The 17400-nt window shown below is 44.0% G+C and overlaps 1 protein-coding gene across 3 annotated transcripts in view; it reads left to right on the top strand.

The window, feature by feature from the left end:
• Positions 1–17363, top strand: part of Slc7a6 (solute carrier family 7 member 6) — a 30886-nt gene extending 13523 nt beyond the window's left edge. For all 3 annotated transcript variants that reach the window (XM_038312401.1, XM_038312402.1, XM_038312403.1), the window contains exons 4-11: positions 6958–7083; positions 9851–9995; positions 10633–10756; positions 10998–11101; positions 11659–11755; positions 12687–12836; positions 13465–13648; positions 14112–17363. In XM_038312401.1, the coding sequence (XP_038168329.1) occupies positions 6958–7083; positions 9851–9995; positions 10633–10756; positions 10998–11101; positions 11659–11755; positions 12687–12836; positions 13465–13648; positions 14112–14206 (1025 nt within the window). In that variant the 3' untranslated portion in view covers positions 14207–17363. The remainder of the gene's footprint in view (positions 1–6957; positions 7084–9850; positions 9996–10632; positions 10757–10997; positions 11102–11658; positions 11756–12686; positions 12837–13464; positions 13649–14111) is intronic.
• Positions 17364–17400: the final 37 nt, after the last annotated feature.

Below are 17400 nucleotides of genomic sequence, written 5' to 3'. Positions count from 1 at the left end.
TATTTCATATTAAGATACCAGGCCAGCTAGGGTTACCTAGTGAAACCCTGTCTCAAGCAAATAACAAAAACCAGGACTGGTGAGATGTCTCAGCAGGTAAGGCACTTAACTGCCAAGGCTGACCACCTGAATTCAGTCCCTCCCACAGTTGTGCTCTGACTCCACAAGCGAGCACGCACGCACGCACACACACACGCGCGCACACACACACTAAAAATATAATAAAATTTAAAGGTCATTTTTCTTGGCATTGTGTTATACAAAGGAAATTCTTACTAAGGGGATGACCAGCTGTAGAATTGTTCATGTGTTATATAGTTGCTTTTTAGGATATTTTATGCATTTGTGTGCCTATTTGAGCATCTGATAGTGCCTGTTTGACAACCTTAGTGTGGATTCAGAAAACAGCCAGGTCTAAGAGGACTGGTATACATGATTTGGATTTGTTCTTTTTTTAATTTTATTTTATTTTTATGTGTATGGGTGTTTTGCTTGCATGTAAGTCTATGTATCATGAATGTGTAGTGATTCCCCCTGGAGGACAGAAAAAATGTTGGATCCCCTGGAACTGCAGTTATTGATGGTGGTGAGTTGCCATGAGTGTTTTGCCAGAATATTTGTCTGTGCACCACACCATATGAATGTGTACCTGGTACCCTCAAAGGACAGACTAGGACCAGGATCATCCAGAACTACTTATAGATGGTTGTGAGCCATCTTGTTTGTGCTGTGAACCAAATCTGACTCCTGCAAGAGGAATAAGTACTCCTAAATGCTGAGCCATTTCTCCAGCCCCTAAATTTTTAAAAAATTATTTATCTATTTATTTATTATGTATACAATATTCTGTCTGCGTGTATGCCTGAAGGCCAGAAGAGGGCAACAGACCTCATTACAGATGGTTGTGAGCTACCATGTGGTTGCTGGGAATTGAACTCAGAACCTTTGGAAGAGCAGTCAATGCTCTTAACCGCTGAGCCTTCTCTCCAGCCCCCTCCCTAAAATTTTTGACACATAGAAAGAATATTTTTCACTTGCCAGCCTCCCACCCTCTGTTATGATTCTTCCCACGATTTCTTGGGCTTGGAAAGCCCAACCCCATACTAAGAATTTATCGTTGATTGCAGGAGTGGCATCACCTCTTTGAAATATAGACCATGGGGTTTCTGGTGCTTTTTCACTCACAGTATATTTTTACCCAGATTTCTTAGGACCAGTATTATGAGCTCTCTTTCCTAGAAACTCAGACATTCCTAGAATTCAGATCTGAGGGAAGGAATCTGTTAGAAGAAAGGCCAAGTCCGAAAACCAATGAGGCTCAGGTCATAGACTCAGACTTTAAACAGAGCTTGGTGTGGTAGAAGGGGGACTGTTCGGCATGACACTGAGAGCAACATGAGGCTTTAGATAGGTTGGAGAATGAAGTTTGGAAATGAAGACATAGAAAGGTCTACCTTGTTGGTTGAAAATTGAGACATTAGAGGAGTCCACCTTGTTGGGAGATTGCACAAAGGCTATAGCGATAGCTCAGCCATTGAGAACACTTAGTGCTTCCTGTTTGTTCTTCCGGAGGAGTTGAGTTCAGTTCCAAGTCCCTCCATCTGGTCGCTCAGTAACTACTCCAGGGGTAACCAGTGCCTCTGGCCTCCATGGTTACCCACGCTCAAGTGCACATAAACCACGTGTAGGCATACACATTTGCATAATTAAATGATAAAAATAAGTATTTTAAAGCTTTATTTAAAAATTTTCAGACAAGGTCTCATTGTGTAACTCTGACAACCCTAGAAATCCCTATGTAAACCACATGGACCTTGAACTCAAAGAAATCTGCCTGTCTCTGCCTCCCAAGTGTAGGTATTAAAAGCATGTGCCACTACACCTAGCTTTAGGTGTCTTTTTCTTTTTCTTTTTTTGGTTTCTTTGGTACAGGGTTTCTCTATGTAACAATCCTAGCTGTACTGGAACTAGCAGTTTTCTGTTTCCTCTTACTTTTATTTTTCAGTTTAATTTATTTACTTTTTTTTTTTGAGATAGGGTCTTACTTTGTAGCCCTTACTGGCCTAGAATTCACTATTTAGACCAGGCTGGCCTGAACATCATAGAAATCTGCCCGCCTCTGCCTTTTAGTGCTAGTATTAAAGGTGTATACTTCTTTCTTGGCTACATATTAATTTTTAAAAAGATTTTCTTGCCTTCGTGTATGTGTGTGTTTGTGTGTAAGTGTGCCACATGTATGCGGAGCTCACAGAAACCTGAAGAGGGTGTTGGATCCACTGGAGCAGCTGTAAGTTGCTCACCATGTGTGTTGAGAACCAAATTCAGGCTCTGTGGAAGGGCAGCAAGCCCTACTGTGCCATCTCTCCAGCCCTCGCATTTGTATTGCTTTGTTGACCTCTGAAGGTGTGACACCTGAAATTGTTGCAGCCTCATCCACTGCCTTTCTATCTACATCCCACTGCATTCTCATGCTACAGTTAGGGAAATCTATGCAATTGGTGGTGATGGTGAGATTTCAGGTTGTCTTACTTATTATCCTAAAGCAGTGCTTCTCAGTGGGAGGTTAGTTTGGCTCAAAGATGTCGTTTGGCAGTATCTGGAGACATTTTTGGGATATAATTATTGGGAAGCAGTGCTTCTGTTATCTATTGGTAGAGGCAAGGAGTGGTGTTGAACAGGCTGCCAAACAGGATATAGTCTTACTGGCCCAAACTGTCAGTAGTGCAGCAGAGAGGAAACTATCCTAAAGGTCTGTCAATGGAAATAGGGTCAAAAGAGAGAAGACTTGAGGGTTTGAGTTGTAGCATTAGAGTCTGAGTACCTGGCCTCCAGACTCAGCTGGATGGGGCTGGGTGATCTTGGAAGCGTAAGGGGTGTGGGTCTGTGGTGAAATTTTGTTTACTAATTAGAAGCAGGCAAGTAGTCAAGGGACTTGGCTTTTGCTTGGTAGACTTGTGTTCTTTGGCAGGACTAAGAGTATGAGGCAAGCTCGGTGCCTGGGGCCAGCATCTAAGGATATACTGTCTTGGTATTCCTGTGCCTGATTCGCTGAGAGGGAGTGGGGGCATTCCCAAGGCACTTGACTAACTTCATCCTACTGGCCTGCAGTTCCTGGCAAATGTGCCTGCGCTCATTAACTACTTTTGCTGAGTAAGAAGCATATGTGCTTGGTGAATAAATGTAAAAGACTGCATCATAGTAAAAGGCTCCCTTGCTCCAGCTCGTTAGTCTTTTTCTCAGTCAGCTTTACTGACCAGGTGCTTTGTGCCTGTTCAGCTGGCTGTTGGAATGGGTCCTGCAGGACTTCCTGAGGCATGCCTTCACTCATCCTGCTAATATAGTCATGACTCTCCCTTCACTGCAGGCTGTATTTACTTGTGTATAGAAAGGGCCACACCTGCAGGAAGACTGGAGAAGGATGGGGGTGGGGAGGAGCAAGACTGAGACTCTGTCTGGCACTTGGGCTGAGGTTGTGAAGCATACTCAGTGAGTCCAGCTAGGCTTTTGTGCTTCCTATGGTGTCCAGTTTTCGGTCTCTCCCTTGTTCCCATTTCTTTGTCTCTTGTCTCTGTCTTTCCTATCCATTTCTGTGCATTTCCTAGTGTTTCAGTCTTTTTCTCACAAGTTCAGGCTTTCTTCTAATTTTGTGTTCCTGCTTTCTTCCTTTGCGTGTGGTTTATGTTCTGCTGGTAGGGTTTCTATGGTCTTTGACTTGGTGTAGTTCCAGACTCTCAGAGTACCCTGTTGCTGTTAGATAGACTCACTCTTTCAGTATTCTGGGAGGGATAATTTATAAGGCCGGCTTGGATCCATTGTTTGGCATCTCTGATAAGGAAAGAGAGTAAGTTCTAAGAAGGAGATAGACAAGTACCCCAAAATGTGCTTATTGTATTAGTGCCTGTGTTTACTGGTGACTGTTAACTATGTATGTTAGCTGATCCAGGCTTACCCAAAGAGAGAATTTTGATCAGCAGTTGATCCCGGTGAAGATTTTTCAGTAGCATACATTCCTTTGGGGTATCCCTCTCTCAACAACCTAGTTAACCATTGTGTCCCTGATTACATAATTACTTCATTATGTGTCCACCTTAGATGTCTGAGTGGTGAGCACATGTACTATTTGGCAGCATTTTCCCCCTTGAGACAGGGTTTCTCAGGATAGCCCGGACTGTCCCTTGAACTCGCTTTGTAGACCAGGCTGACCTCAGACTCAGATCCGCCTGCCTCTGCTTCCTGAGTGCTGGGATTAAAGGTGTGTGCCACCAAACCCATCTATTTTTAAAAAATATTTATTTTTATTTTATGCGTGTGAGTGTTTGTTAGGACAGAAGAGGATATCAGTTCTCTTAAAACTAGAGTTACAGGTGGTTGTGAGTCATCAATTAGGTGCAGGAAATTGAACCCAGGCCCTCTGGAAGAGCAGCTAGTGCTCTTAACCACCGAGCCAACTCTTCAGCCCTATTTAGCAGCATATGAAGTGAAGCTCCTAAGACACCATGGAGGCTATTCTGTAACATGGTCATTTTCATAGCTGGCCCTGGACACTCTTCTTTTGAGAGGAGAATTGCCCAAGGGAATTGGCTGTTAGCTTGCCTCCAGCCAGGGTTCATCAGCTCCCTTCTTTGCTGGACAAGAGCTGTAGACAAACTGTAAGCTTGTTTGTGGTCTCTCGGAAAGAAGACTGAGATACCTTAGGGAACGACCTCCTGGAATCAGATGTTCCCAGGACTGTAGCATTTGATACTGAACTATTGTGAAGTGGGAATGAAGGCAAGAGGGATCTTGGGCTGGTCTGCCCAGTATATTTGGGAAAGATTTTCAGAGGGAATAAGGGCTGAGCTAGACCTTGGAAGCAGATGTTAGTGATGGCTGTGGCAAGAGGGAGAAATGTTTTGTGTGTGCATTTGGCATAAGTAAAGGAGAGTCCACCTAAAGGAATAAATATAGGTGGGAGTATGTGCAAGAGGTTGAAAGAATGGGCTGTAAGACTTTATTTAAAAAAAGCATTTAATTGGGAGCTTGCTTTCAGAGGAATAGTACATTATCATCATGGTAGGGGCATGGTGGTACTGCACTCATGGTGTTGGGACAGTAGTTGAGAGCTACATTCTAATCCACAGGCAGAGAAAGACTCTGGGCCTAGCTTGAGCTTTTGAAACCTCAAAACCCACCCCCAGTGACAATCTCCCTCCAACAAGGCCACATGTCTCAATCCTAGTACTCCCTGGTGACTAAGCATTTAAATATATGAGCCCAGGGGTGATGTTTGCGTTCAAACTACCACAAGGTATATATTTAGATTTTTGCTTTGTTTTTGTATGCTTGGGACAGTACTTAGAAGTGTCACTATGTTCCTTCTTGTAGAAGCCCTTGGATAATTATTCTCATGTTCTCCCCTAGATCAAAGCTGTCCTTTACTTTCAGGAACAGAGAGTTCTTTCTATGGGTTAAGCCTGAGCCAGGTAGCAGTTCACAGCCATCAGTAATCTACAGGGTTTAGATGTTACTGAGGTACGTTAGCATGGAGCTTAAAGGTAGCCGGGATGACATTAACCTAAGAAGCTCTGAGAAAGGCTCAACTCTCCAAGGGATTCACTACAGTAGGCAGGTTTGCATCGCAATGGGCTCAGGAAGATCATTTGAACTTGGGAATGATAGCCTCTCAGCCTTAGTTTCTTCATAGACGAATGCCAGATACCTGCTGCAGGGAGGTTGTTTCAGGTCCCAGAGGCGGGTAAATAGGGATGGCTGCCAGCAGAGTTTAATTGAGAAAAAGACTACATCTTTTGTTACCTATAGTTGCACATAATATTAAACAGGAGACAAGGGGCTGGGGTGTGGATTGAGATCAAGACTTGAGTCTAGCAATAGGCGCCAGTCATGTTAATGGCAGGGCCACGAGAACCTCTTGCAAGAGATAAGAAGAATGACTACTTTATCAAGTAGGAACTTTTCTTCAAGCTCCTGAGAGAGACCCTCTCTAAGCGCCTGACCTTGGGAAAAGGACTTCTGGGGAGCACCCTATTCTACAATTTCTTAGTCTGCCCCTCACAATGCCCCCAGAAGAGAAGGTCCTGATGTCTCACTCTTTTTCCATTATACTTTACCATTCTGATTTCTCTATATTAACTGAACTTTTTGCCCTTAATGACCTCAGGCTCTCGATCTGAACTGTAGGTATTTCATCCTTGGAATCAGGTGTGCCTAGTAAATCTCTTAATTTTACTGTTTGATTGTAATTTGGAGGGTACATTGGAATTTCTGGTTCCAAGGTGGTGGAGATTTTTTTTCCCAAAGAATTACTTTGTTTAGAGAGACTCCCATTGTACACATTTTTAACCTTTACCAAAGCCCACACAAAATTTCCCAAAGTGAAAGACATTAATATTGAAAATCATTAAAAAATGAATGTAAAAAGGTGCTGGAGAAAGGTGGTCTGCAATGTCTAAATGCCAAAGCTTTGTCAAGCAGGAGTGGTCACCATGCAGTCCACATCATACAAGTGGGGAACACACATCTGTATTTGGTGATTTGTCTGAATTGGTAGTGAGGATGCCTCTGAAATTGTCACGTATATAACAGTCACAGGTATAAGACATTAGATGATCATCAATATTCAGATTTATATTATTTGTTAATGGTTTTTTTCTGGAATCTGGCTGGAAAAGAGTGGGTAAAGTAAGGCTAATGAAGCGAGGCAGCCATTCCTGGTGCTGGGAAACATTCCCAGCAGTGGTTCTGGCATTAGAACATATATGTGTTCATGCATGCCCTAGTATCTTTGGATATAGTGTAGGGCATTCACAGGTGCTGCTCCTCCTGTTTTCCTGTTCTAGTTCTCACGGACCCGTTGTTCCTCTAACTTAGGCAGGGAGGGTAGAAAAATGCTCTCTGTAGAGAGTTTGGGGTTGTGTGCTCAGCTCAAGCCTACCAGTGACACTGTGATTTTCCTTCTAGGTCTGCTGACATTTGTGAACTGTGCCTATGTCAAGTGGGGCACACGAGTACAAGACACATTCACATATGCCAAGGTTATGGCACTCATTGCCATCATTGTCATGGGCCTTGTTAAACTGTGCCAGGGTAAGAGGGGCTGAGGTGGGAAGAAGGGTAAATGCCTCCTGGAGCCTCATAAGCTCCCTGAGGAGGATATGGGACTTAGCTAGCTTCATCTCTTAGCACATAATGAATATATTCTAGAGTATTGTCAGTGAAGTAAGAGGTGGTTATGAATCTCTTCCTGGGCTTTATCAGCCAGGCTGGTTTGGCCAAGTAGACATATCAAATGCCAGGTTCTCCTCAGGGGCTTCTTTGGAAAAAGCATTGCAGGAAGCTAGCAAAGGTCCTTGGAGTTCTTGAAAGTTGGACTATAATTGGGTTACTCATATAAGTCATTTAGGGGGATAGTGGTAGTCTGTAATTACCAAGTAGTGAGTGGGAAACGACTTTACTGGAGGGGCCAATAGGGGAAGGGTCATTTTGTAGTATTTTACTGTTCCTCTGTAATTGAATTAAGCATTGTGTTGAGGAATCTTTCAAAGCCAGCTCTTGACAGAGTGTCAGATGTTGTAAAATGATATTGCCTTTCTTATGTTGGCCTTTCTTTTCTCTTTTCTCTTTTGTGTTTTTGAGACAGGGCTTCTTTCTTTTCTTTCCTTTTTTTTTTTTTTTTTTTTTTTTGGTTTGTTTTTTAGACAGGGTTTCTTTGTGGCTTTGGAACCTGTCAAGGAACTAGCTCTTGTAGACCAGACTGGCCTCAAACTCACAGAGATCCTCCTGCCTCTGCCTCCCAAGTGCTGGGATTAAAGGTGTGCGCCACCACTGCCCAGCTGAGACAGGGTTTTTTTGTGTAACAGCCTTGGCTGTCCTGGAATTCCCTTTGTAGATCATGCTGGTTTCAAGCTCAGAGATCGCCTACCTCTGCCTTCCGGAGTGCTAGGATTAATGAAGGTGTGTGCTACTAACACCTGGCTCTTTTTAATTTTTTCTTAATTTTTTTCTATGGATGTAACCAGGACCTTTTGAATACCATGTTAACACTCTACTACTACTCAGCAGCATACCTAGTCCTCTTATTTATTTATAAGACATTTAAAAAAAAAGACATTATAAGATAATGTCCTGAAATATATTTTGGGTTGGCCTGTAATTTACCACATAGCCCAGTGGCCTTGACTGTTTGATTCTCTTGCTGTACCTTTTCCAAGTGCTGGGAAAAGACATGCACTACTATGTCCAGCTATAGCTTAGCTCTTGAAAGCTTTTCATTTTAGGGTCAGAACAAACTGAGGCTGATGGGCTTCCCAGGATATCCAGAAAGGTCTTTAACCGAAGGATATCCTCCATACTTAACAGCCAATTCCCTTTTCTTTATCATTCCCAAACATGGCTATATTTGCAGTCACCTGGGGAGCTGAGCCCGTCATCTCAGACCTATTGATTTGAAATTGAAAATTAAAAGAGTTCTTATGTGTGCATGGTCCTGAGGATCAGAGAGCCAGGTCTACATGTATACTAGACAAGTGATTCCTCCAGCCCAAAGACATGCTTTTAGGAAGTGCCCAGGTAGCCCAGGAAATCTGCTGAGCAACTGCAGTCAGACATCTAGATGTCTTTGAGATCTCAGGAATATCTTAGAGTAAAATTGGGCTATTGAGTAATTTTTCCTCCAAAATGTGTGCCTTCGAGAACCACTGCTATGTGCAGTAACTGATACCTGGAAGCTCTTTCTGCATGCCTGCATCTTTTGTCACATTAAGATCACATTGAGGCTTTCTTTTTAATATTTTTTTCCTTTTTTTCCTGTCCCCGTCCCCCCACAAGATAGGGTTTTTCTGTTTAACAGCCTTTGGCTCTCCTGAAACTAGTTTTTTAGACAAGTCTGGCCTTGAATTTAGAGATCCACTGACCTCTGCCTCCCAAGTGCTGGGATTAAATCTGTGCGCCACCACTGCCTGGACTTTTAAATATTTTTTACTTTGTGTGTATTTGTGTTTATGCCAGGTGTGTGGGTCCTGTGGAGGCTAAAAGAGGGGTCAGATCTCCCTGGAGCTGGAGTTATAAGTGGTCAGCCACTGAGCTTTCTTTCTACCCCTAAGTCTAGCCTTTCTGCTGGGGTGATGACAAGCACCGTAGAAGGCTTACTCTTGTAAAAGATCCATGTTGTCTGGATGTCTGTCCTGAGCAGCTAGGCAGGCTTTCAAGTCTGCAATCTTCAGAGGCCTCTAGGGAGGAGGACAGTTGCTTTGGCTTGGGTTGGAGTGCTGAAGGGTAGGGTTGGCCCAGTAAGAGATAAGAAGACCTCAGTTACTATATAGCCTCAGATTCCGTGCCTTATACAACCATACCACACCCACTGCAAATAGAGTGATGGAGTCTTCTCCAAGAGGCTGATAAGCCCACAAGTCCAAACTGTACATTGATCTGAGCTAAGACCGCCTGCTGGAAGGTTGTTGTCAGTAGAAATTACTGCTTTGTGTAAAATGACTAGTGAAGTCAAAATAGGAAGAACTGAGGTCCCTTGCTGGAAATGGAAATTCACTATGGTCTTGGAAGAAGTGTTTCTCAGAGTACAGCCAGGAATGCTTTTGTTTTCTTGATAACATCTAGTTTTTTTAAAAAAACTTAACCTGAGGGAGTAGTTGGGGTGGTGAGGCGCAGAGAGTTTCTGATTGTTGTTGTTTTGGTATTAAATGATGTTTTTTTTTTCTTCCCCTGTCCTGTTTGTTTTTGCCTTTTTCCTCCTCTCATTTGTTTCATCTTTTTAATTCTCCCTCTGAATCCTTTATCTTCTCCATATTCCTCCCCTCTCTTCCTTTCACCTGGTCTCCCACCCACTTCTGCCCCACAGGACACACTGAGCACTTTGAGAATGCCTTTGAGGGTTCCTCGTGGGATGTGGGAAACCTCTCTCTTGCCCTCTACTCTGCCCTCTTCTCTTACTCAGGTTGGGACACCCTTAATTTTGTAACAGAAGAGATCAAAAACCCAGAAAGGTAAAGGCGAGATCACATTCTCCATCTTGGCTGGAACTCCTGCTGCTGCTGGGCACAGTTGCCCTCTTCTCGTGCCTCCTCCCTCTGTCTCATCCCCTCTTCCTCTCCCTGCTCCCCTTCTCCAGTTAGGAGGCATTGGGGCTAGGATGGGAGTGAGTGAATGTGGGAAAGCCCTGGCTCTCACCCTCCTGTTCCATTGGAGAGCACCGAGGGTCCTTCCTATAGGAGGTGTTAGTGGGCAGCAGCAGACCCAGCTAAGGCTGGGGTGGCAGGACTTTGCCCGGTGGTAGTGAGACTGTGGCCTGAGCCTACCAGGTCCCCAGCCTAGTTTCTAGTTCCCAGAGTATATTGCTCCTGCATTTATGTTGAGATCACAGATGCAAGAATGTAATAAAGCCATATGTGACTCATTGAATCTAATCTGGTAGGATAAACTAATCACGTGCCCCCTTTCAGGGAAAGTGCCCAGGAGCATGGGAAGCAAACCTGACCTAGGGCGTGTGGGGGAGAGGAGCCCATCTCAAAGACCTGGCAGCAGTGAACTGTTAAATGTTAGGAGATTGCAGTGGGTGCTGGATGGGTTTTCATTCTCAGGGAGGTTGGCTCTAGGTAGTCCCTATTTCACTTGTCCTCACAGAAATTTGCCCTTGGCCATCGGGATTTCTATGCCAGTTGTGACACTCATCTACATCCTGACAAACGTGGCCTATTATACAGTGCTGAAAATTCAGGATGTCCATGACAGTGACGCTGTGGCTGTGGTGAGTCTTTTTTTTGGCGGGGGGGCGGGGGGGGTTCTCACTTGCCCCTGTTCGTCATTTCCTGAGAATCACATGGTGCTCCTGGATGGTCCAGTCCTTTTCTACAGCAACTCCAGCTCTGCATTGTGAGGGACTGGTCTGCAGAGGGCAGAGGGTGGATGGTTTAGCAGTGACTGCCTCTGTTCAGAGATCATAGATAAATTGTCCTGTATCGAGTGTGCCTTCTTTGCTCTGTCTCCAGACATTTGCTGACCAGACATTTGGCATGTTTAGCTGGACCATCCCCATTGCTGTTGCCCTTTCCTGCTTTGGGGGCCTAAATGCATCCATCTTTGCTTCATCAAGGTACTTTGACTTTTCTGATAATAGACTGTTCTTAGCACCTGGGTGGCAGCTCACACCCACGTGTAACTCCAGTTACAGGGGCACCTGTTCAAGAGTAGTACTCTTTACTGGGTACTATCACTCCAACTCCCATGATGGCTTTTAAAAGAAGGGCTGTGCAGCCCCAACCAAAACAGGAGGCTCTCAAGTTTGAATCCAACCAGACCTACATAGAAGACCATATCTTTTTAAAAAGGCCATTGTGGTAGCTGTACATTTGTACTATAGCAGAATAGGTGCACCCCTGGTGGGATGGACTGTTATGTCCATCTGTAGGATGTTGGTGAGGATTCTGGTTCAGAAGTGGGAATGTTGGTGGATACTGAGTTTCATTGCTGAAGGCCTGGAGTGGTTAATGGATAATGGTGGATGAGCATTCCTGGATAGTGGTGAGTTGAAGACATTTATGAGTAATATGAGTAATGGGCTGGGTGTATATGAAGCCTGAGAGGCCGTCCCCTGATTTTTTTTCTGGGGCTCTGAGACTGCTGCTGCTGATACATTTCATATTCTTACAGGTTGTTTTTCGTGGGCTCACGTGAGGGCCACCTCCCAAACCTTCTGTCCATGATCCATATTGAGCGCTTTACACCTGTGCCAGCTTTATTGTTCAATGTAAGCTCTGCTGGGAGAATGTGGGCTTGGACAGGTTTATGCAGGATTCCTAACTTGCACTATAGGCTTTGTTCATTATCTTTTCTGTAGTGTTTGGGATGGAACCCAGAGCCCCATATATGAGTCAGGCAATCTACCACTGTCCTATATGCCAAACCCACTATTTGTTCATTTTCCCCTGCCCCAGACAAGGCCTTCTTAAATAGGCTAAGCTGCTCTTGAGCGTTAGATCAAGTGGTTCTCAACCTGTGGGTCGAGGCCCCTTTGGGGGAATTGAATGACCCTTTCACAGGGGTCGCCTAAGACCATCTGCAGATTAGATATTTACATTATGATTCGTAACAGTAGCAAGATTACAATTATGAAATGGCAATAAAAATATTACAGTTGAGGGTCACCACAACCTGAAGAACTGTATTAAAGGGTCACAGCATTAGTAAGGTAGAGAACCATTGCTTTAGACCTTCTTGCCTCAGCCTCCCTTGTAGTGCTTCAGAAGGTGCCTGTTCTGGAACTTGTGCTATAGACCAGGCTGGCTTCAAACTCAGAGATCCACCTGTCTCTGCCTCCTGAGTGCTGGGATTAAAATGTAGGCTACCACTGCCCACCCTGCCAGGTAGTTTGGACCCCGGCCTCAAGAACTCTAGGTTAACAATGTAATTCTTGCTTGGTTGGAGTGTTGAGGGTCTCCCTGTCTGCCATCAGAAAGGAAGAAGCTACCTTGTTAACCAAAGTGCTTGCAATGGGAGGGGGGGAGATGTTGCCTAGCAAGTTAATGTGGATAATGGATCTATCCGATGCCAAGTGAGGGGCACTGAAAACCAGAGCTAATCTGGTAAAGCTATTTCAGATCTGACAGACTACTGATGGTGGAATCTCCTGGTATGGCTGAAGTAATCTTCACTTCTCTTCCCTACCACCCACCCCACAGTGCACCATGGCACTCATCTACCTCGTCGTGAAGGATGTTTTCCTGCTCATCAACTACTTCAGCTTCAGCTACTGGTTTTTTGTGGGCTTGTCTGTTGTTGGACAGCTCTACCTTCGCTGGAAAGAGCCTGACTGGCCTCGACCTCTCAAGGTCAGCACCTCCCTGTTTAAAAAGGGGGAGAAAAAAGATAAGGCCTCATGTTGTCCAGATTAGCTTTGGAATTATGTAGCCAAGAAGGGCTCAACAGTCAAAGCTCATGCATACTAGTAGGGATGGGTTTTCTTCTTTAACTGAATTTATTTATTTTTTTTATCTATTTAATGTATGTTAGGGTTTTGCCTGCTTGTATGTCTATATGAGGGTGACAGATCCCTTGGAACTGGAGTTATAGGAACTATAAGGTGCCATGTGGGTGCTGGGAATTGAATCCAGATACTTTGGAAGAGCAGCCAGTGCTTTTTTTAGCTGCTGAGCCATCTCTCCAGACCCATTTTTAGACTGAATTTTTTTTCTAAAGATTTATTTAGGGGCTGGTGAGATGGCTTAGCAGTTATGAGCACTGACTGCTCTTCCAGAGGTCCTGAGTTCAATCCCAGCAACCACATGGTGGCTCACAGCCATCTGTAAAGAGATCTGGTGCCTTCTTCTGGTGTGCAGGTGTACATGAAAGGAATGTTGTATACATAATATTTATTTAGGGTTTCATTCTTAAAGTATCTTCTGATCGGGCTGTGTTCTTTCATCCCACCCTACTAAATCTCACTTTCCTCTATTTCAGCTGAGCCTCTTTTTTCCCATCGTGTTTTGCATATGCTCCTTGTTTTTGGTGGCTGTACCCCTCTTCAGTGACACCGTCAATTCCCTCATTGGCATTGGGATTGCCCTCTCTGGGGTCCCTGTCTACTTCCTGGGTGTTTACCTGCCAGAGTCCCGGAGGCCAGTCTTTGTTAGGAATGTTCTGGGTGAGTTGCTTTGACTCATACTGGCTGCATGCTTGTGCTCAGGTTCATGCAGAAGCTACCAACTCTTCCATCTTACCTAATGGAAGGGGGTAAAACCTGGCTGCCCATCACACCTTTTTTTGTGTCTATTGTAAGGTTAAAGCACTATCTGGTTTTTGGTGTTTGGTTTGTTATGTTTGAGACAGGATTTTTGTGTAACCCTGGTCTTGAACTCACAATGTAGCTGAGGATGACTCTGAACTCATCATCCTGCCTTTACCTTTATGGGTGTGTACCACCACACCTGGGAAGAAAAGGCTGGGTTTGGAATAGAGAGGTTTGGTTGTAAAGGACAAAGTCAGGCTTGGTTTGCGTAAGGGATGGGTGGGAAAGAGTCACAGATAAGCTTTCAGCCTTCTGGTATTCAGATTGGAACTGTAACAAAGTATGTTTGCTAAATCCTGTGCTTCTTATTTTCATTTAGCTACTGTCACCAAAGTAACACAGAAGCTTTGCTTCTGTGTCTTGACTGAGCTGGATGTAGCTGAAGAGAAAACTGTTGTGAGGAAAACTGACTAGAAGCCAGACATGACATTCCCTGAAGCCCAGAGACTGTGACCACAGCCACCAAAGACCAGAAACCTAAGCCTTCTGAATTAAATGAACCTCTTGGCACACATTTTGTAAGGGGGCTCAGGGCCAATGTTCTCTCTTTGGTAAGCTACGGAAAGATACTGGTCAGACTAGCCTGAAGATGGGGACTTCAGTGGGAGGGGTGTTGGGGTAGGGGACTGATTTTGTTTCGCTTCTTCTGGTGGATAGGTACAGCCCTGTTGGTGCACTGTAGTGGGCAAAGAGGGAATGTTAGGTTGACAGCTATGGCTTATGGTTCACAGCTATTTCTAGTTTAAGCTAGGAGTCTTCATAGTGGGGCTCCTTCATGGGAAGTTTTCCTCTGACCAAGTCCAGCTACTTGATTTTAGAGGCCTGAAATGCTGCCATTTCTTCCTGTGGCCTACAATTCTTCCTTAGGGAAAACATTGTGTTCCCCTTTTTTTGTTGGGTAGCACGAACAGCAGACTTTATTTAACTGACATGGGATCAATGTGTGCCCCCTTTCCTGAATTCTACAAGAGGAACATCAATCCCTGCCCTGGAACTTCATGTTCAAGCAGAGAATAAGCCTGATGGGAGAAGACTGACTCTGGAGGGTCTGGGCATGGGTCCTCCTTTTGGGACTTCTCATTTGTGGGTCACTGTGTACAGAGTACCCAGCCATCTCCTTGAGGAGGTGCTGCCTGTCTGATTGACTTTGCTCAGATAATTTTAGTACTGTGGTCAAAATCCTTAAACAAGGAGGTGAGTGAGCTTCCGGCTCATAAAGAAATTGGCTTGGCCACTTGATTGCCTCTTTCCTAGCTGAAGCCATGGTGCTGTGGAGCCCTTGAAACATGGGCTGAAAGAAAACCTCACTACTCCAGCTGAGTGGGAGCATCTCTACTGCTACCTGGACAAGTCACTACTGTTACCAAATTCCAACTCCTATATTTCACTATTTATTGATATTTAATCCAGGACACCAATTTTAGCAAACCATTAGTGATTATTTGTCTTTAGGATGCAATAATAAATTGTTTGAAAAAAAAAAATACCGTAGCTGGTGTGGTGGTAGACACCTGTAACCGGAGCACTTGGCATGGTGATGCAGGAAGAGTCTGAACTTGAGGCTAGCTTAGGCTACATAGTAAGTTCCAGGCAGCCACTCTGAGCTAACAGGATCCTGTCTTTTTTTAAAAAAAGTTCAACTCTCAGAGATGTCTTAATGTGATAGGTCAGATCCTGACCATGTTTCACATAATCTGTTGAACATTACTATTATCATTGTTATTATTATGAAGGTGAAGTTAAAGGATTTTTAGGGCTGGACATGGTGGTGAGCACCTGTGATCCCAGCACTCAATAAGCTGAGACAGGAGTTGAAGTTCACAGCTAGCCTGGGCTACACAGTGAGTACCATATTATCTGAGCCTACAAAGTAAGACCCTGTATCAAGAACAAAAACAAAGGACATTTTAAAACATGTACCTGTTACGCTTTAATATATAGATAAGTCACATGTTACTATCACCTGGTTTAGCTCCAGATGATCTGTCCTTGCGTATTACAGAAGTCTGGTAATATTGTTATTTTGAAGGATAATCCTTTGTTTTATTAAGACTTTTGGCCTTTGTTCTAGTTGATAGAAAGTAAATTTCTGGATCTCTGCTATAAAGTGTAAGAGGCCTGGAATGTTTTGGAATTCGGGTAAATTACCTGATTTCATCAGTTCTCAGTGAACTTGGAGAACCTCTCATGGATTCAAGTCATCAAATAGCGTTTTCTCTAAGGGCCTGTGTGAGGTTTGCTGTGTGGACTCGTACAAGTCCACCCTGGTGCTGGAGGTGGAACCACACTGGCTTCAGGCTTTGTTCACGCTCAATCATTTTGGGTCATGGAATAGCACACCTGTTTGCCTTCTCTTGTCCAAGAGCTGGTGAGATTAAAATCTGAAAGTATATGGTACTGGTGTATCTTTATTTTCTCCCTGTAAAGACCAGCGAAGACTGCAGGAGAAAACAGCCTCAACCTCAGTCTGGCTCCTGGGAAAAGGTGGTAACAGCTAATTGTGGTGACTGCGCGAGGCTACCAGTCGAGGCCAAAACAATAGCCTTGGATCTTTGTGGGTAGTGTGTCTACATTGGATTGCACAACTGTCTTGGGATGCCCTTAGACATTGCCATCTTGGACACAGAAGAACCTGCTGTTCTGGCATTCTCTATGGACATTTCTTCTTTTAATCTTTAAGTTTGGGAATTCGTGAAATCAAATGAAACAGGTAACTACTATGAGGCATTCTCAGCTTCTGATCCTTTTTATTTACCAAATTGGCCATAGTTGCAAAGGGGTAACCTTGGATATATGCTTGCTCAATAAAGACTTAGGGGAGTGTAATCATAGTTGCTTTTGGTTATGGGAACGCATTTGTGAGAGCTTGTGGGTTTCTGCCATAGATTGGGGATTTGTAGAATAAGTTCTGGCCTGGTAAGGTGTTTTATGCAAAGACTGACTTGCTTAAGCCATGCAAACATGATTCATGTCTGAGCCAAGCTGGCACCCATTCCAAGGCTCTTCTGGAACTAAGTTTTTAAGCAGAGTGTGACCCTGGTTTTAGTGGTCTTTGGCCCTTAAACCAGCTAATCCCAGGAATTTGCTGCCCTCCAGTGGATTCTGAGAGGAGGAACCTCACACTCAAGATGCTCTAATACTTGCTTAGTGACTGTGACAGCATTTTTCCCTTCTGAGCTGAACACAGCTTCTCCCAGGAACACCCTTTCTGTGGGAAAGAAGCCAGACTTCCTATAGCACTCATGATTCATGGTAGAATTCTTCCCACCAGGTCTTTGTCTCTTTGAATCTACCTCCTGGAGTTCTAATCCCATTTACAGTGAGTAGTACAGCTTGTTCCTTTTGTATTAGGTACAGTCTGTGAAGTTGTTGGCCCTTTAATGTTAGCAAAACCTAATGCACACATATACAGCAGTGAGCACGCTATAATGGAATACAGGATGTTGGTCTTGCTTGTATGTCTACAGATCAAGGTGACTGTTAGAATACTACTGCATATTACTGAATTAATATTATTAAAGAAACACTGAATTGTTCATTGATATTCAGAATAAAGTAACTGGGATAGTTTTATTAGTTTGATTAGTTGCAATAAACACTTGATTACA

Source organism: Arvicola amphibius, chromosome 15 (assembly GCF_903992535.2).
Source record: "Arvicola amphibius chromosome 15, mArvAmp1.2, whole genome shotgun sequence".
NCBI classification, from domain to species: domain Eukaryota; kingdom Metazoa; phylum Chordata; class Mammalia; order Rodentia; family Cricetidae; genus Arvicola; species Arvicola amphibius.
The sequence above is the reverse complement of the archived record's forward strand: the minus strand, read 5'-3'. Positions and strand labels throughout refer to the sequence as shown.